Source organism: Aethalodelphis obliquidens, unplaced genomic scaffold (assembly GCF_003676395.1).
Source record: "Aethalodelphis obliquidens isolate GAN/ISIS:26980383/991018 unplaced genomic scaffold, ASM367639v1 scaffold26, whole genome shotgun sequence".
Classification (NCBI taxonomy): Eukaryota; Metazoa; Chordata; class Mammalia; order Artiodactyla; family Delphinidae; genus Aethalodelphis; species Aethalodelphis obliquidens.
The window spans coordinates 22,503,806-22,529,671 of record NW_020837970.1 but is presented as its reverse complement, the minus strand read 5'-3'; the positions used below and the strand labels follow the sequence as shown (position 1 = coordinate 22,529,671).

At 36.4% G+C, this 25,866-nt stretch overlaps 1 protein-coding gene across 3 annotated transcripts in view; it reads right to left on the bottom strand.

The window, feature by feature from the left end:
* The window catches only part of SCAPER (S-phase cyclin A associated protein in the ER), a 494,267-nt gene that overhangs the window by 337,105 nt on the left and 131,296 nt on the right, over positions 1 to 25,866 (bottom strand). For 2 of the 3 annotated variants that reach the window (XM_027123707.1, XM_027123711.1), the window contains exons 8-10: positions 24,650 to 24,810; positions 8,314 to 8,576; positions 5,267 to 5,500 (exon numbers count right to left, since the gene is read on the bottom strand). In XM_027123707.1, coding sequence (XP_026979508.1) covers positions 5,267 to 5,500; positions 8,314 to 8,576; positions 24,650 to 24,810 — 658 coding nt within the window. The remainder of the gene's footprint in view (positions 1 to 5,266; positions 5,501 to 8,313; positions 8,577 to 24,649; positions 24,811 to 25,866) is intronic. The other variant, XM_027123708.1, reaches the window with a different exon arrangement.

Below are 25,866 nucleotides of genomic sequence, written 5' to 3'. Positions count from 1 at the left end.
TAAAGTGATGAAAGGGAAGAACTTACAACCAAGATTACTCTACCGGGTAAGGATCTCATTCAGATTCAATGGAGAAATCAAAAGCTTTACAGACAAGCAAAAAGTATGAGAATTCAGCACCACCAAACCAGCTCTACAACAAATGCTAAAGGAACTTTTCTAAGTGGGAAACACAACAGAGAAAAGGATCTACAAAAACAAACACAAAACAATTAAGAAAATGGTCATGGGAACATACATATCAATAATTACCTTAAATGTGAATGGATTAAATGCTCCAACCAAAAGACACAGGCTTGCTGAATGGATACAAAAACAAGACCCATATATATGCAGTCTACAAGAGACCCACTTCTGACCTAGGGACAAATACAGTCTGAAAGTGAGGAGATGGACAAAGATATTCCGTGCAAATGGAAATCAAGAGAAAGCTGGAGTAGCTTTGCTCATATCAGATACAACAGACTTTAAAATAAAGAATGTTACAAGAGACAAGGAAGGACACTACATAATAATCAAGAGATCAATCCAAGAAGAAGATATAACAATTATAATTATATATTCACCCAACATAGGAGCACCTCAATACATAAGGCAACTGCTAACAGCTATAAAAGAGGAAATCGACAGTAACACAATAATAGTGGGGGACTTTAACACCTCACTTACACCAATGGACAGATCATCCAAAAGGAAATAAATAAGGAAACAGAAGCTTTAAATGACACAATAGATGAGATAGATTTAATTGATATTTACAGGGCATTCCATCCAAAAACAACACAATACACTTTCTTCTCAAGTGTGCACAGAACATTCTCCGGGATAGATCACATCTTGGGTCACAAATCAAGACTCAGTAAATTTAAGAAAACTGAAATCATATCAAGCATCTTTTCTGACCACAACGCTATGAGACTAGAATGAATTACAGGGAAAAAAATGTAAAAAACACAAACACATGGAGGCTAAACAATACGTTACTAAACAACCAAGAAATCACTGGAGAAATCAAAGAGGAAATCAAAAAATCCCTAGAGACAAATGACAACGAAAACATGACGATCCAAAACTTATGGGATGCAGCAAAAGCAGTTCTAACAGGGAAGTTTATAGCTATACAAGCCTACATCAAGAAACCAAAAGAATCTCAAGTAAACAGTCTAAACTTACACCTAAAGGAACTAGAGAAAGAATAACAAACAAAACCTAAAGTTAGCAGAAGGAAAGAAATCATAAATATCAGAGCAGAAATAAAGGAAATAGAAACAAAGAAAACAATAGCAAAGATCAATAAAACTAAAAGCTGGTTCTCTGAGAAGACAAAATTGATAAACCATTAGCCAGACTCATGAAGAAAAAGAGGGAGAGGACTCAAATGAATAAAATTAGAAATGAAAAAGAAGTTACAACAGACACTGCAGAAATACAAAGCATCCTAAGAGACTACTACAAGCAACTCTATGCCAATAAAATGGACAACTTGGAAGAAATGGACAAATTCCTAGAAAGGTATAACCTTCCAAGACTGAACCAAGAAGAAACAGAAAATATGAACAGGCCAATCACAAGTAATAAAGTTGAAACTGTGATTAAAAATCTTCCAACAGGGCTTCCCTGGTGGCGCAGTGGTTGAGAGTCCACCTGCCGATGCAGGGGACACGGGTTCGTGCCCCAGTCCCGGAAGATTCCACATGCCGCGGAGCAGCAGGGCCCGTGAGCCATGGCCGCTAAGCCTGTGCGTCTGGAGCCTGTGCTCCACAACTGGAGAGAACGCAACAGTGAGAGGCCCGTGTACCGCAAAAAAAAAAAAAATCTTCCAACAAACAGAAGTCCAGAACCACATAGCTTCAGAGCTGAATTCTATCAAACATTTAGAGAAGAGCTAACACCCACCCTTCTCAAACTCTTCCAAAAAACTGCAGAGGGAGGAACACTCCCAAACTCATTTAAGGAGGCCACCATCACCCTGATGCCAAAACCAGAAAAAGATACTACAAAAAGAGAAAATTACAGACCAATATCACTGATGAATATAGATGCAAAAATCCTCAACAAAATACTAGCAAACAGAATCCAACAATACATTGAAAGGATCATACACCATGACCAAGTGGGATTTATCCCTGGGATGCAAGGATTCTTCACTATATGCAAATCAATCAATTTGATACACCATATTAACAAATTGAAGAATAAAAACGGTATGATCATCTCAATAGATGAAGAAAAGGCTTTTGACAAAATTCAACACCATTTATGATAAAAACTCTCCAGAAAGTGGGCATAGAGGGAACCTACCTCAACATAATAAAGGCCATATACGACAAACCCACAGCAAACATCACTCTCAATGGTGAAAAACTGAAAGCATTTCCTCTAAGATCAGGAATGAGACAAGGATATCCATTCTCACCACTATTATTCAACATACTTTTGGAAGTCCTAGCCACAGCAGTCAGAGAAGAAAAAGAAATAAAAGGAATACAAATTGGAAAAGAAGTTAAACTGTCACTGTTTGCAGATGACAAGATAATATACATAGAGAATCCTAAAACTGCTACCAGAAAACTACTAGAGCTAATCAATGAATTTGGTAAAGTTGCAGGGTACAAAATTAATGCACAGAAATCTCTTGCATTTCCTATACACTAATGATGAAAAATCTGAAAGAGAAATTACAGAAACACTCCCACTTACCACTGCAACAAAAAGAATAAAATACCTAGAAATAAACCTACCTAGGGAGACAAAAGACCTGTATGCAGAAAACTATAAAACACTGAAGAAAGAAATTAAATATGATACCAACAGATGGAGAGATATACAATGTTCTTGGATTGGAAGAATCAACATTGTGAAAATGACTATACTACCCAAAGCAATCTACATATTCAATGCAATACCTATCAAGTTACCAATGGCATTTTTTATGGAACTAGAACAAATCATCTTAAAGTTTGTACGGCGACACAAAAGACCCCGAATAGCCAAAGCAGTCTTGAGGGAAAAAAATGGAGCTGGAGGAATCAGACGCTCTGACTTCGGACTATACTACAAAGCTACAGTAATCAAGACAATATGGTACTGGCACAAAAACAGAAGCACAGATCAATGGAACAAGATAGAAAGCCCAGAGACAAACCCACGCACCTATGGTCAACTGATCGATGACAAAGGAGGCAAAGATATACAATGGAGAAAAGACAGTCTCTTCAATAAGTGGTGCTGGGAAAACTGGACAGCTACAGGTAAAAGAATGAAATTAGAACATTCTCTAACACCATTTACAGAAATAAACTCAAAATGGATTCAAGACCTAAATGTAAGACCAGACACTATAAAATCTTAGAGGAAAACATAGGAAGAATACTCTTTGACATAAACCACAGCAAGATCTTTTTCGATCCACCTCCTAGAGTAACGGAAATAAAAACAAAAATAAACAAATCAGACCTAATAAAACTTCAAAGCTTTTGCACAGCAAAGGAAACCATAAACAAAACAAAAAGACAACCCTCAGAATGGGAGAAAATATTTGCAAATGAATCAACGGACAAAGGATTAATCTCCAAAATATATAGACAGCTCATGCAGCTCAATATTAAAGAAACAAACAACCCAATCCAAAAATGGGCAGAATACCTAAATAGACATTTCTCCAAAGAAGACATACAGATGGCCAAGAGGCACATGAAAAGCTGCTCAACATCACTAATTATTAGAGAAATGCAAATCAAAACTACAATGAGGTATCACCTCACACCAGTTAGAATGGGCATCATCAGAAAATCTACAAACAACAAATGCCGGAGAGGGTGTGGAGAAAAGGGAACCCTCTTGCACTGTTGGTGGGAATGTAAATTGATACAGCCACTATGGAGAACTAAAAATAGAATAGAACTAAAAATAGAATTACTGGGCATATATCCCAAGAAAACCATAATTCAAAAAGACACATGCACCCCAATGTTCATTGCAGCACTATTTACAATGGCAAGGTCATGGAAGCAACCTAAATGCCCATCGACAGATGAATGGATAAAGAAGTTGTGGTACATATATACAATGGAATATTACTCAGCCATAAAAAGGAACGAAATTGAGTCATTTGTTGAGACGCGGATGGACCTAGAGACTGTCATACAGAGTGAAGTAAGTCAGAAAGGGCTAAACAAATATCGTATATTAACACATTGATGTGGAACCTAGAAAAATGGTACAGATGAACCAGTTTGCAAGGCAGAAGTTGAGACACAGATGTAGAGAACAAACATATGGACACCAAGGGGGGAAATCTGCGGTGGGGTGCAGATGGTGGTGTGCTGAATTGGGCGACTGGGATTGACATGTTTACACTGATGTGTATAAAACTGATTACTAATAAGAACCTGCAGTATAAAGAAACAAACAAACAAAACCTAATACTAAACTTTCTTTGGGTTATTTGTATGGAAATATGTTAATATAAATGTTTCAGACATTACGTGAAATTTCTAAAAATCTTATATGTTCTGGTATAATGTTATAAGTCATAATTCTAGTTATTACTTTAAAATGTATATCTCAGAAAAAACTAAATTTCCTTGTCAATTGCCAAAAAAAACGAACTAAATTTGAATTTTTTCTCAACAACTTTTTATATGTGCCTATTCCTTTTGAAAATTACTTTTTAAACAAACCCAACATGACCTAATCTGAATTATACTCAGGCCAAGTATCTTAATACTAAAATGGGAAGGAGAAAGACATGAGCAGAATTAAATAGTCATCCAAAAACATAAACCTATAAGTAATTTTAAGTCAATGCATTTTTAAAGATTCTGCCATAGGGATGATAAATAAATTTCATCTTAAAGACCAACTCCAAGCAAATGATAGTAACTGTCTAAAGTACTCTGTTAAGAGAATTCTTAAAGCTAAGTTCATTAAGCACAATTTCCCATCTATCAGAGTGGTAGATGTTGCATAGAAAACATTATTATGATAGTTTCTTAACATGTGATCAAATCACACACAAAGTGAATGATTTTGAGCAAGTTATTTAATTTTCACAGTCTCATTTCGTTCCTCTACAAAATAAGAAGAAACTTAACTATATCAAAAGATTGCTGTAAGAATAAAATGTTAAAATGAAATAACATATATAAAATGCTATGTTAAAAAGTGCTTGTAAAGTGTAGAGAAATATACATTACAATTTTTTATTATTGGGTTTTATGTCTCTTTAATATATTTACTCAGAATTCCGATAAGTTGTTCTTACCAAGTTAGCAGCACTCACATTTGAAATATCTGAAGGATCCATTTCACTTTCTATTCTTTCTTTCTCTTCTGAAAATTTGTCTTCACTTGCTTGCAAAGGTGTGTCAGCTTGCTGAGTAACTGAAACACACTCTATATCAATGTGAACGGCAGGTATTTCAGAAGTTTGCACAGAATTGTCTTGTAAGAAACTACTGCCAGAGTTCTTGACATCATCCAGTGTACTCACTGTGAACTAACGAAACATATTACAGATTGAATCAGAGATAATGGAAAATACTCACCAACTTATTTCACTCTAGAAAACCTGATTCTGCTTAACCTATCAACTGTAAAGCAGCAGCTGACTGACAGATGACTCAGTCATTTTTTGGTATGTTTCAAGTATAAGAAGAGAAACCATTAAGCAGCCACAAATTTTATTTGCACATCTACTATGTTTAGGACACCACATAGCACATAATACCAAATCTCAGATATAAAAGAGAAATACACCATAAAAAGTAGAGTATATGTCAGCATGCAGTTTCATTATGCAATTCATATTCTTTAGACTTCAATAGGCTCTCCATTCCCGTTTAGAAATATTTAACACATAACCAAGAGAAACGTAAAAACCATTTAAACAAATACAACTTATGCTGAAGTCAAATACATACCCATTTTTTAAAAACTTTCTAGTTTAGTGAATAGGAACAAGCCTTTATTTTCACTTTCTAACAGAGTACAGAAAGAATGGTGCTATGTTTTCCAGCTATACTCAGAGTAATGAACTCCAAGGAGAAGAACTAAAATCTAAAATTGTGAATTTAAAACTTACTCACATCACTACTTAAATAAACATTAGATAAACAGTGCAGTGGCCATAAAAACCCTAGTTTGATATAGTATTTATATAAATATTAAACTTGGCCAAGTCATATAAACTACTTTAAAAATCCTACTATTGGTTAGAACTTTAAAGTGTCCCAAAGTGTTCATTTTAGCATAAGCATTATTCAAATTGCATCACAATGTTTATATTGCTATCAACATTATCCATACATCAGTCACCATGGTTTATAATCTTCTCAGTAATATTTACATTAGCATTATTGATCTTCACAATATAGTCAATGCTGTTTATTAAAAAATCAATATCAACTTAAATAACAAAATCAAAGCTAAACTATAATGTTGAAAAATATATAAAAATGCTAATTCCATTTTCAGAATGACAGTGGAGAAAACAATTATTAATATTAGCTTGGCCACCACAAGCAGTGAACTTTTATACTGAAATAATTTAACAATAATTACTCAAAAGTTCTATGTATAGACTATTTCTAAAACCTCAAAAAATCACATAAGTTTATTCATTACACAAAATCAGCATAATTTTTATACTGTTAAATTTTATAGTTAAAATATAATACATGTACCAAGAATGCCAGATGGTAGTTAAGTGATATAGAAAGTGATTTCGTCATCAAATTTACCTACATTTAAAAGTTTCTTAAAGTTTCACCCAACAACTATGTACTGATTACTTCCTAGGTATCTTTGACTCTGCTCCATATTGTGGGAAATTAAAAGGCAACATAAGATAATGCCCACAAGGAGCTTTCAATCTCATGTGGGCACAAAACATACATACATTAAAGAGTTATAAAACATCAGGAACAATGTAGGATTAAGAGCCATTATTATCATTAAGGAAAAAAACCATGGAAGTTGACTACAGTTTCTAATAAAAATAAATATCCTACAAGTAAAAGGAGAGAATTTTAAAAGGCAGATACTATTCTGTACTGAGAAATATGACAACTATTTTACAACTTTTTTACTTAGTCCCTGTACCTTATCAAAGAATCTCTCTTATATTTCACTGGACATTTTACATAAAATTATACTAACCGAACATAAAATTTTTTTGTAAACAAATATCTTTTAAAAATGCATTGCTGGAACTTCCCTGGCGGTCCAGTGGTTAAGACTCCATGCTTCCAACGCAGGGGGTGCAGGTTCAATCCCTGGTCTGGGAACTAAGATCCCACATGCCATACAGGGTGGCCAAAAAATAATAATAATAATAATAAAATAAAAATTTTTTTAAAGTCCTGTTTTTTAAAAAAAATGCCTTGCTTAACCAAGTAAGTAAAATAAACTTCAAATGGACTGACAGAAGAGTACTGGGAATATTAACTTTAAAGAATTATTTAAATATAAATCACTCTATACTCGAATTGTAGGAAGTAAAAGTAGAGCAAGTGAAAAATTATTCTACTTTCATCACCATTTAAAATAACACTACAAATGAAGCAGGAGGACACCATTTTAACCAGTAATCAAAGTTAACAAACTTGGGCAAATTGATATGATATGCCTTTAAATGTGAGGCTAAGAACAATCACTTTATTTCTCTCAAAAATGTATGAGCTAAAGTGAATAACGAATAAACAAACTGAAGAACACTGTACAAAAAACCCACAATGTATACTTCAAAAATATTAATGTCATGAAAGACAAAGACAGGCTGAGTAACTGTCCCTGGTGAAAGACATTAAAGAAACAAAGCCAAATACAATGTGTGACTCTAGATTGGATCATGCATCATGGAAAAACATTCTATGAAGAAATTATTGGGACAACTGGAAATTTTTGAATACAGACTATAAATTCGATAACAATATTATATAAATGTCAAATTCCCCGAATTTTATAATTATAGTGTGGTTATGTAAAAGAGTTTCTTTGTTCTTTAGCGATATATGCTATAGCATTTAAGGGTGAATGGTTACGGTATTTGCACATTACTCTCAAATGTTTAGCATACAATATGAGTGTGTGATATGTAAATAGAGAGAGAAAAAAATGTGGCAAAATGTTAATCTGTGAATCTACGAAAAGGGTACAGGAGAGTTCATTATTCTATTCTTGCAACTTTTCTGTAGATCTGAAATTTTTCACAATAAAAGTAAAAAATGAAGTAGAAAAATTAAGACATTCCAACATACGTATATATATCCTTTATAAAAAAGCAATAAAAGGATTTTCAGAATGTACTACCTGGGTTCTCTCTGCAAGAGGATGATCACATGAGTGTAATGAGTCTTTGAGCCGAGATTCTATAGTATTAGAAGGTCCACCTCCAACAAATTCACCTTTCTGAATACTTTTGTCAGGTAGAAGACGTACATTTTCTTTATCACTGTCATCCTTTGACCTTAATGCTTCTGTTGGTAATGAAACTTTTGGCACCACTGCTGTTGATCGTGAACGAACAGGCCTTCCTCTCTGAACAGTTTCCCATCCTTCAGCATCTTTCCGTTCTACGCAATTGAGGGAAGAAAATAAATCAAGATTTCTTTGATGATAAACATTTTCAAAAACCTACAAAATAACATTTTCCAATCTAATTCCCATTAAATATAACTAAAATATAAACATGACACTAATTACTATGCAAGGTGTATTGTGCACAAGTGTGTGTGTGTATTCTCTAGTTCCTACAACCACACTGTGGGGTAGGTATAATTATCCCTATCTTACAAATGATAAAACTGAGATTAAGACCGACCTAAGACCCTGGGACTTCCCTGGTGGTCCAGTGGTAAAGAATTCACCTTATAATGCAGGGGACACGGGTTCGATCCCTGGTCCCACATGCCAAGGGGCAACTAAGCCAGAGCACAACAACTACTGAGTTCACACCCCTCAACTAGAGAGCCTGCATGCCGCAAACTACAGAGCCCATGCACCCTGGAGCCTGTGTGCCACAACTAGAGAGAAACCCATGTGCCACAACGAAAGATCCCACATGCCTCAATGAAGATCCGGTGTGCCGCAACTAAGGCCCAATGCAGCCAAAAATAAAAAAAATAAATAAGAAATAAATCCTTAAAAAACAAAAAAGACTGACCTAAGGCCCCATAGTCAGAAAGTAATAACATTTATACTGTGTATACTATGTGCTAGAACTGTTCTAAGTGCCTTAGATGTAACTCTTTTAAATAAACCCTCTTAGAGGGTTCACAACAACCCTCTAAGATCAGTACTATCATTCCCATATTACCAGTGAGGAAACTGAGACAAAGAGAGGTTGAGTAATTTACCCAAGGTCACACACTTAGTAAAGGTAAAGCCAAGATGTAAGTCTAGGCAAATTGGTTCTGATGTCCATACCCAACGAATATGTAAAAACTACCTCCCCTTCTTTTAGAATCCAAACATAGGCCTTGGTCCAAAACCCACGTTCTTTTTCCCCTGTCTCAGTACTAACAGTATACACTGACTTAGGAAAAAAAGGTAAAAAACTATTTTAATGATCATAAGATTATAGTGTTAAATGAATGAACCCTCAATGATCTAGTCCAGTATTTCACCATACACATAAGAAAATGAGGGCCTGTATCCAAAGTCACAGAGCAAACTAGCCTAAAATAAATAAGCTTCTACCAAAATGTTTCAAAATTTCACAACCTGAGATATATATGTATACAGTGATAGCCACAATTTTTAAAATTTTATAGGCTAATTGTAATCTATCAAAATTAGTATGAAGACTTCCAGTTCTGGCCAAGATGGAGTAGCCTCACCTTCATTTCCACGTCCTCCTACTTACAATTAAGAACTCTGGAAAAAAACATACAAAATAAGCACAGGATGATTTTAAAAGATAGAAAGTAGTAGGTGGACTGCCTAGTGACCCTGGGAATTGAAAAGCAGCACAGCAGTGAGTTCTGTTTTTGTTTATTGCTGACAGGATGCTATAAAAGCCTCCAATCCAGAAGGACCAACTGACATAGACAAAACAGGCAACAGCAAAACTTGTTTTGCCAAGCCAAAGAACAGAGAAAAGGATGGCCTAAGAAAACAGACAACCATTTTGGCAATATTCCTTCTATTCTAGCCAAACATCAGTGGAAAACTTCCACCCCATAGTTTCAATAGGGGTAAGCAGAGAGCTAAACTTCCGTTGCCCACCTGGCAGAAGCAGATGGTGGTCCAATTCCCTCACCAAAACAATGTCAGCAAAGGTGAACAGTGAGCTGAGCTCTTACCTCCAGTTGGCATTAATAACACTAAACAAAGCAGTAGGAACTGTACTTACTCAGCACTCCACTTTCCCTCACACCTAGTGTCAGTGGGAGCTGAACTTCCACACCCACCAAGCAGCAGTGAGACTTAACGAGGTAGTGAAAGTCAGAACTGGTAGACACTGACCTAGTCAGCTAGCTGGGAGGGAATCCGGGAAAAAGTCTGGAACTGCCTAAGAGGCAAGAGACCATTGTTTCAGAGTGCACGAGGAGAAGGGATTCAGAGCACCGCCTAAACGAGCTCCAGAGATGGGCACGAGCCATGGCTATCAGCACCGACACCAGAGAAGGGCATGAAACACTAAGGCTGCTGTTGCAGCCACCAAGAAGCCTGTGTGCAAGCACAGGTCACTATCCACACCTCCCCTCAGGAGAGCCTTTGCAGCCCGCCACTGCCAGGGTCCCATGATACCGGGACAGCATACCCGGGAAAACACACGGCATGCCTCAGGCTGCTGCAACGTCACAGTGGCCTCTGCTGCCGCAGGCTCAAGCCGCCTACCATACACCTCCCTCTCCCCAGCCTTAGTGAGCCAGAGTCACCTAATCAGCTGCTACTTTAACCCCGTCCTGTCTGAGTGGAGAAGATGCCCTCAGGTGACCTACATGCAGAGGCAGGGCCAAATCCAAAGCTGAACCTCAGGAGCGGTGTGAACAAGAAGAGAAAGGGAAATTTCTCCCAGCAGCCTCAGGAGCTGCACATTAAATCTCCACAATCAACCTGATGTACCCTGCACTTGTAGAATGCCTGAGTAGACAACAAATCATCCCAAAATTGAGGTGGCAGACTTTGGGAGAACTGTAGACTTGGGGTTTGCTTTCTGCAAATAATTTGCTTCTGGTTATATGTTTATCTTACTTTAGTATTTAGAGTTTATTAACATTAGTAGAATTCTTTATTGATTTGGTTGCTCCCTTACTTTTATATTTTTTTTTCCTTTTTTTGTGAGTGTGTACGTGTACGCTTCTTTGTATGATTTTTTCTGTATAGCTTTGCTTTTACCATTTGTCCTAGGGTTCGGTCTGTCTTTTTTTTTTTTTCTAAGTACATTTTTTAGTGCTGGTTACCATTGGTGGATTTGTTTTTCAGTTTGGTTGCTCTCTTCTTTCTGTCTTTTTATTTCTTTTATTACTTTTTAAAAATTATTTTTCATTTTTGATTTTAATAACTTTATTTTATTTTATTTTTTCTGTCTTTCTTTTTTTCACCCTTTTCTTCTGTGTCGTGTGACTGACAGGGTCTTGGCACTCTGACCAGGTGTCAGGCCTGTGCCTCTGAGGTGGGACAGCCGAGTCCAGGACATTGGTCCACCAGAGACCTCCCGGCTCCACGTTATATCAAATGGCGAAAATAATCCCAGAGATCTCCATCTCAACTCTTAAACCCAGCTCCACTCAAAGACCAGCAAGCTACAGTGCTTGACACCCTATGCCAAACGACTAGCAAGACAGGAACACAACCCCATGCATTAGCAGAGAGGCTGCCTCCAATCATGATAAGGTCACAGACACTACAAAACACACCACAGGACGTGGTTCTGCACACCAGAAAGACAAGATCCAGTCTCATCCACCAGAAAACAGGCACCAGACCCCTCCACCAGGAAGCCTACACAACCCACTGGGGGCAGAAAACAAAAACAACAGGAACTATGCACTTCCACCCTGTTAAAAGGAGACCCCAAACACAGTAAGTTAAGCAAAGTGAGAAGACAGAGAATTACACAGCAGATGAAGGAGCAAGATAAAAACACACCAGACCAAACAATTAAAGAGGAAATAGGCAGTCTACCTCAAAAAGAATTCAGAATAATGATAGCAAAGACAATCCAAAACCTTGGAAACAGAATGGAGAAAATACAAGAAAACTTTAACAAGGACCTAGAAGAACTGAAGACCAAATAAAAAATGATGAACAACAAAATAAATGAAATTAAAAATTCTCTAGAAGGAATCAATAGCCAAAAAACTGAGGCAGAAGAATGGATAAGTACCCTGGAAGATAAAATAGTGGAGATAACAATCACACAGCAGAATAAGGAAAAAAGAATGAAAAGAATTGAGGACAGTCTCAGAGACCTCTGGGACAACATTAAATGCACCAACATTCGAATTATAGGGGTCCCAGAAGAAGAAGAGAAAAAGAAACGGACTGGGAAAATATTTGAAGAGATTATACTTGAAAACTTCCCTAATATGGGAAAGGAAATAGTTAATCAAGTCCAGGAAGTGCAGAGAGTCCCACAGAGGATAAATCCAAGAAGAAACATGCCAAGACACATATTAATCAAACTATCAAAAATTAAATACAAAGAAAGATATTAAAAGCAGCAAGGGAAAAACTACAAATAACATACAAGGGAATCACCAGAAGGTTAACAGCTGATCTTTCAGCAGAAACTCTGCAAGCCAGAAGACAGTGGCAGGACATATTTAAAGTGATAAAAGGGAAAAACCTACAACCAAGATTACTCTGCCCAGCAAAGATGCCATTCAGATTCGATGGAGAAATTAAAACCTTTACAGACAAGCAAAAGTTAACAGAATTCAGCACCACCAAACCAGCTTTACAACAAATGCTAAAGGAACTTCTCTAGGCAGGAAACACAAGAGAAGGAAAAGACCTACAAAAACAAACCCAAAACAATTAACAAAATGGTAAAAGGAACATACATATCAATAACTACCTTAAATGTAAATGCATTAAATGCTCCAACCAAAAGACACAGACTGGCTGAATGCATAGAAAAGCAAGACCCATATATATGCTGCCTACAAGAGACCCACTTCAAAACCACGAACACATACAGACTGAAAGTGAGGGGATAGACAAAGATATTCCATGCAAATGGAAATCAAAAGAAAGCTGGAGTAGCAATTCTCATATCAGACAAAATACACTTTAAAATAGACTATTACAAGAGACAAAGAAGGACACCACATCATTATCAAATGATTGATCCAAGAAGAAGATATAATAATGGTAAATATTTATGCACCCAACATAGGAGCACCGCAATACATAAGGCAAATAATATCAGCCATAAAAGGGGAAATTGACAGCAACACAATCATACTAGAGGACTTTAACACCCCACTTTCACCAATGGACATATCATCCAAAATGAAAATAAACAAGGAAACACAAGCTTTAAATGAAACATTAAACAAGATGGACTTCACTGATATTTATAGGACGTTCCATCCAAAAACCAACACAATACACTTTCTTCTCAAGTGCTCATGGAATATTCTCCAGGATAGATCATATCGTGGGTCACAAATCAAGCCTTGGTAAATTTAAGAAAATTAAAAGAGTATCAAGTATCTTTTCCGACCACAATGCTATGAGACTAGATATCAATTACAGGAAAAGATCTGTAAAAAATACAAACACATGAAGGCTAAACAATACACTACTTAATAACCAATAGATCACTGAAGAAATCAAAGAGGAAATCAAAAAATACCTAGAAACAAATGACAATGAAAACACAAGGACCCAAAACCTTTGGGATGCAGCAAAAGCAGTTCTAAGAGGGAAGTTTACAGCAATACAGTCCTACCTTAAGAAACAGGAAACATCTCAAATAAACAACCTAACCTTACACCTAAAGCAATTAGAGGAAGAAGAACAAAAAAACCCCAAAGTTAGCAGAAGGGAAGAAATCATAAAGATCAGAGCAGAAATAAATGAAGAAGAAATGAAGGAAACGATAGCAAAGATCAATAAAACTAAAAGCTGGGTTTTTGAGATGATAAACAAAATTGATAAACCATTAGCCAGAGTCATCAAGAAAAAAAACAAAAGACTCAAATCAATAGAAATAGAAATGAAAAAGGAGAAGTAACAACTGACACTGCAGAAATACAAAGGACCATGAGAGATTACTACAAGCAACTCTATGCCAATAAAACGGAAAAACTGGAAGAAAGGGACAAATTCTTAGAAATGCACAACCTGCCAAGACTGAACAAGGAAGAAATAGAAAATATGAACAGTCCAATCACAAGCACTGAAATTGAAACTGTGATTAAAAATCTTCCAACAGAGGGCTTCCGTGATGGTGCAGTGGTTGAGAGTCCGCCTGCCGATGCAGGGGACACGGGTTCGTGCCCCAGTCCGGGAAGATCCCACATGCCGCAGAGCGGCTGGGCCCATGAGCCATGGCTGCTGAGCCTGCGCGTCCGGAGCCTGTGCTCCACAACGGGAGAGGCCGCAATGGTGAGAGCCCTGCGTACCGCAAAAAAAAAAAATCTTCCAACAAACAAAAGCCCAGGACCAGATGGATTCACAGGCAAATTCTATCAAACATTTAGGGAAGAGCTAACACATCTCCTTCTCAAACTCGTCCAAAATATAGCAGAGGGAGGAACACTCCCCAACTCCTTCAATGAGGCCACCATCACCCTGACACCAAAACCAGACAAAGATGTCACAAAGAAAGAAAACTACAGGCCAATATCGCTGTTGAACATAAATGCAAAAATCCTGAACAAAATACTAGCAAACAGAATCCAACACCATATTAAAAGGATCATACACCATGATCAAGTGGGGTTTATCCCAGGAATGCAAGGATCCTTCAATATACGCAAATCCCTGAATGTGATACACCATATTAACAAATTGAAGGCGAAAAACTATATGATCATCTGAATAGATGCAGAAAAACCTTTTGACAAAATTCAACATCCATTTATGATAAAAACCCTCCAGAAAGTAGGCATAGAGGGAACTTTCCTCAACATAATAAAGGACATATATGACAAACCCACAGCCAACATCGTCCTCAATGGGGAAAAACTGAAAGCATTTCCACTATTATCAGGAACAAGACAAGGTTGCCCACTCTCACCACTATTATTTTAACATAGTTTTGGAAGTTTTAGCCACAGCAAACAGAGAAGCAAAAGGAATAAAAGGAATCCAAAACAGAAAAGAAGAAGTAAAGCTCTCACTGTTTGCAGATGACATGATACTATACATAGAGAACCCTAAAGATGCTACCATAAAACTACTAGAGCTAATCAATGAATTTGGTAAAGTTGCAGGATACAAAATTAATGCACAGAAATCTCTTGCATTTCTATACACTAAAGCTGAAAAATCTGAAAGTGAAATTAAGAGAACACTCCCATTTACCATGGCAACGAAAGAATAAAATATCTAGGAATAAACCTACCTAAGGAGACAAAAGATCTGTGTGCAGAAAATTATAAGACACTGATGAAAGAAACTGAAGATGATACAAATAGATGGAGAGATGTACCATGTTCTTGGATTGGAAGAAACAACATTGTGAAAATGATTCTAGTACCCAAATCAATCTACAGATTCAATGCAATCCATATCAAACTACCACTGGCATTTTTCACAGAACTAGAATGAAAAATTTCACAATTCGTATGGAAACACAAAAGACCCTGAACAGTTAAAGCAATCTTGAGAAAGAAAAATGGAGCTGGAGGAATCAGACTCCCTGACTTCAGACTATACTACAAAGCTACAGTAATCAAGACAGTATGGCCCTGGCACAAAAACAGAAATATAGATCAATGGAACAGGACAGAAAGCTCAGAGATAAACCCACGCACATATGGTCACCTTATCTTTGAGAAAGGAGGCAAGAGTATACAATGTAGGAAAGACTGCCTCTTCAATAAGTGGTGATGGGAAAACTGGACAGGTACATGTAAAAGAATGAAATTAGAATACTCGCTAACACCATACACAAAAATAAACTCAAAATGGATTAAAGACCTAAATGTAAGGCCAGACACCATAAAACTCTTAGAGGAAAACACAGGCAGAACACTCTATGACATAAATCACAGCAAGATCCTTTTTGACCCACCCTCCAGAGAAATGGAAATAAAAACAAAAATAAACAAATGTAACCTCAGATACTTAAAAGCTTTTTTGCACAGCAAAGGAAAACATAAACAAGATGAAAAGACAACCCTCATAATGGGAGAAAATATTTACAAATGAAGCAACTGACAAAGGATTAATCTCCAAAATATACAAGCAGCTCATGCAGCTCAATATCAAAAAAACAAACAACCCAATCCAAAAATGGGTAGGAGACCTAAATAGACATTTCTCCAAAGAAGATATACAGATTGCCAACAAACAGATGAAAGGATGCTCAACATCACTAATCATTAGAAAAATGCAAATCAAAACTCCAATGAGGTATCACCTCACACCAGTCAGAATGGCCATCATCAAAAAATCTACAAACAGTAAATGCTGGAGAGGGTGTGGAGAAAAGGGAACCCTCTTGCACTGTTGGTGGGAATGTAAATTGATACAGCCACTATGGAGAACAATATGGAGGTTCCTTAAAAATCTAAAAATAGAACTACCATATGACCCAGCAATCCCACTACTGGGCATATACCCTGAGAAAACCATAATTCAAAAAGAGTCATGGGCTTCCCTGGTGGCGCAGTGGTTGAGAGTCCGCCTGCCGATGCAGGGGACACGGGTTCGTGCCCCGGTCCGGGAAGATCCCACATGCCACGGAGCGGCTGGGCCCGTGAGCCATGGCCACTGAGCCTGCGCGTCTGGAGCCTGTGCTCCGCAACGGGAGAGGACACAACAGTGAGAGGCCCACGTACCGAAAAAAAAAAAAAAAAAAGAGTCATGTACCACAATGTTCACTGCAGCACTATTTACAACAGCCAGAACAAGGAAGCAACTAAGTGTCCATCAACAGATTAATGGATATAGAAGATGTGGCACATATATACAATGGAATATTACTCAGCCATAAAAAGAAATGAAACTGAGTTATTTGTAGTGAGGTGGATGGACCTAGAGTCGGTCATACAGAGTGAAGTAAGTCAGGAAGGGAAAAAGAAATACCAAATGCTTACTCATATATATGGAATCTAAAGGAAAAGAAAGAAAATGGTTCTGATGAACCTAGGGGCAGGACAGGAATGAAAACACAGACATAGAGAATGGACTTGAGGACACGGTGAAGGGAAAGGGAAGCTGAGACAAAGTGAGAGAGTTACACTGACATATGTACACTACCAAATGTAATATAGCTAGTGGGAAGCAGCTGCATAGGACAGGGAGATCAGCTCGGTGTTTTGCAACCACCTAGAGGGTTGGGATATGAAGGGTGGGAATGAGACGCAAGAGGGAGGGTATATGGGGATATACGTATGCATATAGTGATACAACAGAAAGTAACACAACATTGTAAAGCAATTATACTCCAGTAAAGATATTAAAGGAAAAAAGAAAAAGAAAAAAAAAAAGCCCTGGAATAATCCCAACCTGACTGTGATTTGTTATCATTTTTATTTATCGCTGTATTTAATTCACTAATATGTTGTTCACTGTTCAAGAGAAAATGTTTTATTATAATATCCTTTTTAGGTTTTGATATTAAGGTTATAAAATGATCTCTCTTTTATTCTGAGGAAGAGTTTCTTTAAGATTGAATGTATCTTTACCTAAAATGTTTGGAAGAATTCACAGGTGAAGCCATTTTGACCTGGAATTTTCTTTGTGAAAAAATGTTTCATTATTAACTCACATTTTTTTAATACTTATACATTCCTTCAAGTTTTTCTAATTCTTGCTATGCAATTTTTGTTATGTTTTTCAAGTTATTTGTTAATTTCTTCTAAATTTCTAAATTTAGTGTATAATATTGCTCAGAATTTCTTTTTAATATTTTGGGGATCTGTGCCAATGCCCCTGTTTCATTCCTGGTGCTAGGCCTTGTCTCCTTTTTTTCTTGGTATTACTAGAAGTCTGTTAATTTTATTGGTCTATTTGAAGAACTACATTTTGGTTTTGTTAATTTTTCTCTATTCTCACCTGTATTTTTCCTTCCATATTCCCTGGGTCTAGCTTGTTCTTTTCTAACTTCTTGAGATGGACAGAGTATGGATTTTAGGTTTTCCTCCTTTCTAACTGGTGTAATTGAAGCTAGAAAATTTCCTCAAAGCATAGCTTTACCCTAATCCCAAAGATTTCAAATGTTCATTCTTATTCAACTGACATTTTCTAATTTTCAATGTGATTTCTTCCTTGACTCATGGATTATTCAGATATATATTCCAAAATTCCAAAAATCTGAAAATTGTACAGCTACATTTTTGTAATTAATTTCTAACTTCATTCCACTGTGTTAAGACAGGCAGAATAAGTTCAATCATCTGAAAGTTGTTGAAACTTGTTTACTGTGTCAATTTTGGTAAATATTCCATGTGTGCTTGAATATGTACTTGGACTTACAGGCATGACAAAGTAGCCTGTATTAAAATTAATCTTCTTCCTGCCAAACAGAACTACAAGAGCTAGACGAAATATATAAATGAATTGTTTAAAGGCATTGGAAAGCAACCAGTATAGGCAAGACTTGAGGAACTACAATTCCTGAGAATAGGGACAACAACATGAGATCCACATTCACCCTAGAATTTTCCCTGAAGACTGCTGGAATTCACAGTGTAGGAAAGTGAGTTCTAGCAGAAACCAGCAGTCCTATCTAGCTAAGACAGATATTGGAGTTCGATGAGTCTAAAGAAACTGGGGCTTCAGGGGAAAAAATCTTGGAGAGGGGGAAACTGCAGGAAAGTAAGCCAAAAGAATCTGCATTCAATCTTCCCCTAAGAAGTCTGACAACTGCTAAGCTTTGCATATACAGGGCAAGATTCCAAGACACCCAGCAGAAAACAGCAGCTGGGATGCTAATGAACTAAGCAGATATTGTAGCAACTGTATGGTGCCGAGGAAATAAAAGTTGGAACTCAGGAATGAAGTGGTCTTGGCAAGCACCCCAGGTTTTCAATTGAGACTCCAAAAGGAACAAGAAAAAACTAAAACACATCAACTTTAATAAAACCTCAAGCCAAACCTTGACAGGATTAAGGTGTTCTGCTTGTTCTCTACCTTACTGCCATAAAAAACTATATATTTTTAGAAGAAGTCTCTATAACTTTTAGTATACAATGTTAAACATTCAATTAAATATGAGGCATCCTAATCAAAAAGAGTAAAATAACTCTAAACTGCCCCAAAACTGTTTTTTAAACTAACAAACTCACAGATGGTTCAAACATTTTACTTTTCAGACACAAATTTTTAAAATAGCTATTATTAATATGTTCAAGAAAATATGGATTAGACATACAGAACAGAGGATGAGCAGAATGACTAGAAGACATATCAGTAAAAAGTTTCCAGATTGAAGTAACAAAAGGGAAAAAAATGGAAAAAAAAAAGCATTAGTTGTTAGACATATCAATTATGTCAAGTTCATTAATCAGGTTGTTTAGATATTTTTGATCTTTACTGATCTTTATCTACAGGTACTATCATTTGAGACAGTTATGGTAAAATCTCCCAGTGTAAATATAGACTTTTTTTCAATTTTTCCTTTCAGTCCTGTCAGGGTTTGCTTTATATGTTTTAAAGATATGTTATGTACATATAAATTTAGAGTTACTTTATCTCTCTGTTGAAATGACCCTTTAATAATTTTTAAAAATCTCTAAAATGTTGCTTGGCTACTCTTATTTCATCTGGTAACAATACTAGCTTTGAATTGAATGGGGTATGTATAGAATATCTTTCCCTGCCTTTTCCTTTTGACTTTTCTACATTTTAATATTGAAGGTGTATCTCTTATAAGCAGAATACAATTGGGCTTTTTTTTGTGTGTGTGTGGTACGCGGGACTCTCACTGCTGTGGTCTCTCCCATTGCAGAGCACAGGCTCTGGACGCGCAGGCTCAGCAGCCATGGCTCACGGGCCCAGCCGCTCCGCAGCATGTGGGATCTTGCCGGACCGGGGCACGAACCCGTGTCCCCTGCATCGGCAGGTGGACTCTCAACCACTGCGCCACCAGGGAAGCCCCTATTTTTAAAAGTGTTATAATCTTCATTTTTAAAATTTAATATTTAGACCATTTACATTTAATGTAGGGATTGATACATTTACTTCTATTACATTATAATTCTTTTTTTGATTTGTCTTATGTGTTTTGTGTTTCTTTTTTTCCTCTTGCTTTCTTTTGGATTGATCAAAAAGATTATTAGTTGAACATTCGTTTATTCTTCTTTGTGGTTTTCCTGAATTTATAACACAGTGTTGACTTATGTCTAATGCAAACGAGCACTCTTGTAACTTCTTAGACAATGTTAGAACCTAGAAAATATAAACTCCATTTATTCCTCTCTTATCTTTTGGGTTACTGTCATAAATTTTCATTCTACATATATGTCAAGCTCCACAAGACATTGTTTCACACAGTCAATACACATTTAAGGTTATCTGCATTTTTATTCCTTCTAGTTTTTTTCATTCCTTCATGCATTTCTGGGATGCTATCTGGAATCATTTTCCTGCCATCTGAAGAACTCTGTGGTTTTTTTAGTGTAGGTCTGACTACAAATTCTCTCAATTTTTATTCATCTAGAACTACCTTTATTTCACCTTCATTTTTGAAGGTTATTTTTTGCTGGATGCAGAATTCTGTCTCTCCAGTTATTTTCTTTCAGCACCTTAAAGATCTCATTCCACTGCCATCTGGCTTTCATCAGCTATAAGTTGACTCTTGCTCATTTTAAAAGTCTTTTTTTTTTTTAAAGCTGTGACTACTTGCAAAGATTTTCTCTTTCTTTGATTTTTAATATTTTTATTATATTGCATCTAGATGAGATTTGTTTTATATTTTTCCTAGTTGGAGTTTATAGTGGTTCTTGAATATAAGACAGTATCTTTTGACAGTTTGGGGAAATCTTCAGTGATTACCTCCTCAAAGGTTGCTTTTGTACCATTCATTCCATCCCTTCAGACTCCACTTACAGGTGTGCCTCTTATGCTCTTCTCTGCATTCTCCTCTCTCTCTCTCTTTTCTCTCCATGATATAGCCTCAGTATTTTCTACTGACTTAGAATTAATTCAGTCCCAACTCTCCTAAATTTTAAATCTCTTCTCAGTGTGGGTAAACACATTAGTTGTTTTAAGAATTTCATTTATCTTCCTGGATTCCTCCCTTCCAGGGCACTGTGACCATAAAAAAATCTGGACTGGCTGCTATCTAGACATTTACACAGCAATCATCCTGGGATCACCACCACAGAATTATTACCTTTGCCTCTTCTCTGTACTGGCTCCCTCTTGTAGTGACAGTGTCCACAGAGTTAAAAATCTTTTGAGACCTAGAATGTTTGAAAATGTCTTTAATCTACTCTCACATCTAATGGATAATTTGGCTGGACATAGGATTTTAGCTTAGAAATTATTTTCCTCCAGAATTTTGAAGACATTGCTCAATTTTCTTGTGGCTTCTAGTGATAATTCTGCAAAAGCAGGTGTCATTCTGATTCTTGGTCATTTGTATACAAACTGATTCTTTTCTCTAATTTTTTAGAGCCTCTCATCGTCTGTAGTACTCATAAATTTACCACCTTTTTTTTTTTTTTGCGACACGCAGGCCTCTCACTGTTGTGGCCTCTCCCGTTGCGGAGCACAGGCTCCGGACGCGCAGGCTCAGCGGCCATGGCTCACGGGCCCAGCCGCTCTGCAGCATGTGGGATCTTCCTGGACCGGGGCACGAACCCGTGTCCCTTGCATTGGCAAGCAGACTCTCAACCACTGCGCCACTAGGGAAGCCCCTCCCAACATGTTCTGATGTCACTGCAGTTTCATCCATTATAGTGGGCACTTAATGGGCCCTTTTGGTTAAAAACTTATTATCTTTCTGTTAAACAAAATTTCCTTTAATTATTTCATGACTTCTTCCTTTTCCTTTATCTTTCTATAATCCATGTTATTCAAATAGTGCATAGTCCAGTATCTATTTTTATATAATAAGTCTAAAACTTAGCATCTTAAAATACTATGTTATTTCCATGCAATTCTTTGACTCAGGAATCTGAAGAGTGCTCAGTTTGGTGGGGGGAGGTGTAGGAGGGGGTTCATCTCATCTCTATATGGTGTCAGCAAGGGTGGTTCAACTGAGACCAGAGAATTCATGATAGCTTCACCACATGCCCAAATCTTTCATACTAGTTACTGGCTGAGACTAAGTTCTTCTCCGGGCCACTTTCTCTTCACATGGTCTCTCATTATTCAGCAGCCTATCTTGGGCTTCTTTACATGGTAGCTGGCTTCCAACAAGGAGAAAATTGAAGCTGCAAGCCCTCTTACCAGCTAGGTTGGGAATTTACCAAACCTCACTCTAGATACATTCTATTGATTATATCAAGTCACAGGACCAACCAAAGATTTAAGGCGAGGGAAAACAGAATCTACCACTTGACAGTGGAAGTGGCATGCATGCACAGGGATGAGAGAAACTGTTCACACCCATCTTTGCAGACAATCTACCACAGTCCACAATCTGGCTTCAGATTGCCTAAGTCTTCCAAGACTACCAGACATTCATCAATTAGAGAATCAGCCTTGAAGACCAATATCTCATGATCTATATCAGATTTGGATGTGTTCCTCAGGTGTGGGTTCTCTTGATCTGGAAACCTGGCAGTTCAAGTAGAAGAGGGCTTGAAGTGGAAGCAAGATTGAGGTATCTCAACAGTATCTTTATCCATAGTCTTCTACTTAGTCTCGTTGTTTGCAATACAGTACCCCCACCTTCCAATGTGTCTGGTATCTCTCAGGTCAAATACCATCTTTTGTACCTTCTCTAGAAACTAAACCTCCAATATTCTGTAGGGTGAGAGAGATACATCTACTCTCATCCTACTATTCAGAGTTATGGGGAAGTGGGGAGGATTCGAGATTCTTCTTATAATCCCTACCTATACCCTCACTTCCAGAGATACCTGCTCCCACCAATTTCTGATCCTTTTGGAAGTTATGTGGATCAAATTGGATTGCTTGACAGTTTTGCCCACCCCCTGAGCTGAGGATTCAGCTAGCTTACTCAAATGTCACAACTGGTCTTGCTATTTTCCAACTTTCAAAAATTTGTTCATGTCATCTCTTCTCCTGTCTCTTTTTCCTTAAGTCCTTTCATATCATTTTAGTTGAGTCTGGGGAAAAAGCAAAGTAACTGCATGTGCTCACTCTATCATCTTTAACAAAAATCAATTTTATAGCATATCATTACAAACTTGAGTACTATACCTACTGTAATTATAAATTACTTAAGATATACACCATAATTCACTGTGCAAAACAGTGCATCAAAACCCCACAACTGAAAACCAAAGTGGTCAAAAACAAAATTCCTTGGTATATTAACGAGTATTTTTAAGCCTAGTCATAATGAAGATCTATCATTTCACTTCAACCAAACGGGTCACACTCATAAATAATCTGAGAGTACTGCTTTAAACAAAACCATGATACATGCTAATACTATAATTCCTTTAAGTTCTTTTGCAGTTTTGATTTTTTAACACATTTCTCTCAGACTTTCAAGACACAGACACTAAACTTCATGATTCCACATTTTCCTACCTTTTCCTAAGAAAGAACTCATACCAACTCTCAATTTTCTACTTTCTCAATGGAGAAAGCAAGGGCAATATATTCCATAAAAGGAAGGTATGTATCTGAAATAAGCCAATAGCACTTACTGAGACCAAAATGGAAAAACAGCGCAACAACATCAATAATGCAAAGGTGGCAATACCTTTGTTATATCCAATAAAACATTTCTTTATGAACCAAAAAACTCCAAAGTGATCCTTCATTGAATAGAAAAGAAAGCAGTATTCTCAAGTTGTTCCTTAACTAATAAGACAAACTCATTATTACTTACTATCACTCTAAAATCTAAGCCTCTAAAGATGTATAAAAATCCACTCTGGATTTATGAAGGAAACTCCTATGGAATCAATTCAGATGAGTCTTCAGAATTACAGCCCTTCTATTTATTTTTGCCCCTTTATTATTCTGATGGTATGGAAAACAGATATGTGAGTAAAGATAAACACATGATATTATTTTAGTACCCAAACAATATTTAAACATTAATGAAATGAAGTACTGACATGACATTTTAAAGTGTATACTACCTAGAAGATGAACTACTTTATTTCTTTTCTACTTACAAATGAACTGACGAAAGATATCATTCTCCTTAAAGTTTACACAGGGCAAACCTGAGACTAGAATGACCTCCAAAAGTTTTCATACAGTTAAGATGATTTTATGATTTTAACTAAGGCAAATTAACATCATATAAATGATGCACAAAGATAAATATATAATGTTATTAGCACCAAATTCAAATAAAATAAATATCTTCACATAAATCTACTTGTCTAATACATACAAAGGTTGATTCAAAGTCACTTGCCATTTTTGCGGGAAGGCTTCTGCACTGTCATTGGTGGGCAAGACTGGGCAGGTGCTACATCCGAAGAAGCAGTAGAGCCTGTATGATGAGCCTTTACCTTGTCAGCCCAACTGACACCTGTGGGAGCCAGACGCGGAGCAGCCACTGTGCCAGGTGAACCCCTATGGAGAAAATGACAGCATTTAATAAATCAAATATAAGTTAAAATTTTAAAAATATAGTTAATATATTTAAATTTTAAATGCATTTTGTGTGTGTGTGTGTGTGTGTGTGTGTATCCACATATATAGAATAACATACTACCACAGCAATTTAAGGCAAATATACTCATAAATTTATCTTCTTCTAATACTTCATTAATATACCATAACATATTATATGGGAACAAATATAACAAAAAAGCTCTCACCAGATTGGTTTAAAAGAAAATTTCAGTTAAATGGGGAATCTTAAAAAAAATGCATATATTTTTTATTTAAAATTTTATTTTCATTTAAAACTCATAACTTTTAATATAAATGTGCATTAATTTGCCAATTTATCAATGTAGGCATTATTAAAACAGGCTTTTTTTGTGTATATTATTTCATACATGATGCCTCATTGACAATGTCCAATTTTGTTTTCTTTAAAATGGAGTGATACTTTAGTGACACCTATTAAATAATCTTAGTACACAATCCTCCTCAGTTTTAATAATAATTTCCCCAATCTTTCACAGCTGTCCTATCCACTCATCTGACAGCAAAACTTTAACAGTTCACTTTATGAAAGCTTTCCAAAAACTTATCTTAGTTTTCACAGAAACAATGACTCTTTTACACTCACATTTTAGTGGTTTACTTAATATTTAAGTATGAGTTATTATATAGACAACTTGAGTAAACAAGTTTGGTAACTAACTGCATAGTCTAAAGCATTTAACTCAACCAGGAAGAACAGAATTGCGCATATATACTAAAGTAAGCCTATAAGCCACAATCTTTCAGCATGCTTAAACATGTTTTACAATGATAATAAAGAGTCTCAATTAATCCAATGACACAATACATGGAGATCAGTATGAGAACCTTTACTATGCATGCATTAAAGACTTCCAGGTTAAAATAAACCATTTACTATACAATACTCTGAACCACAGACTAATGGACTGCATTACAGGGAAATTTCCCTTAAACTGGTGATAGAATATAAAAACATTTGGTTTTATTTGCTTA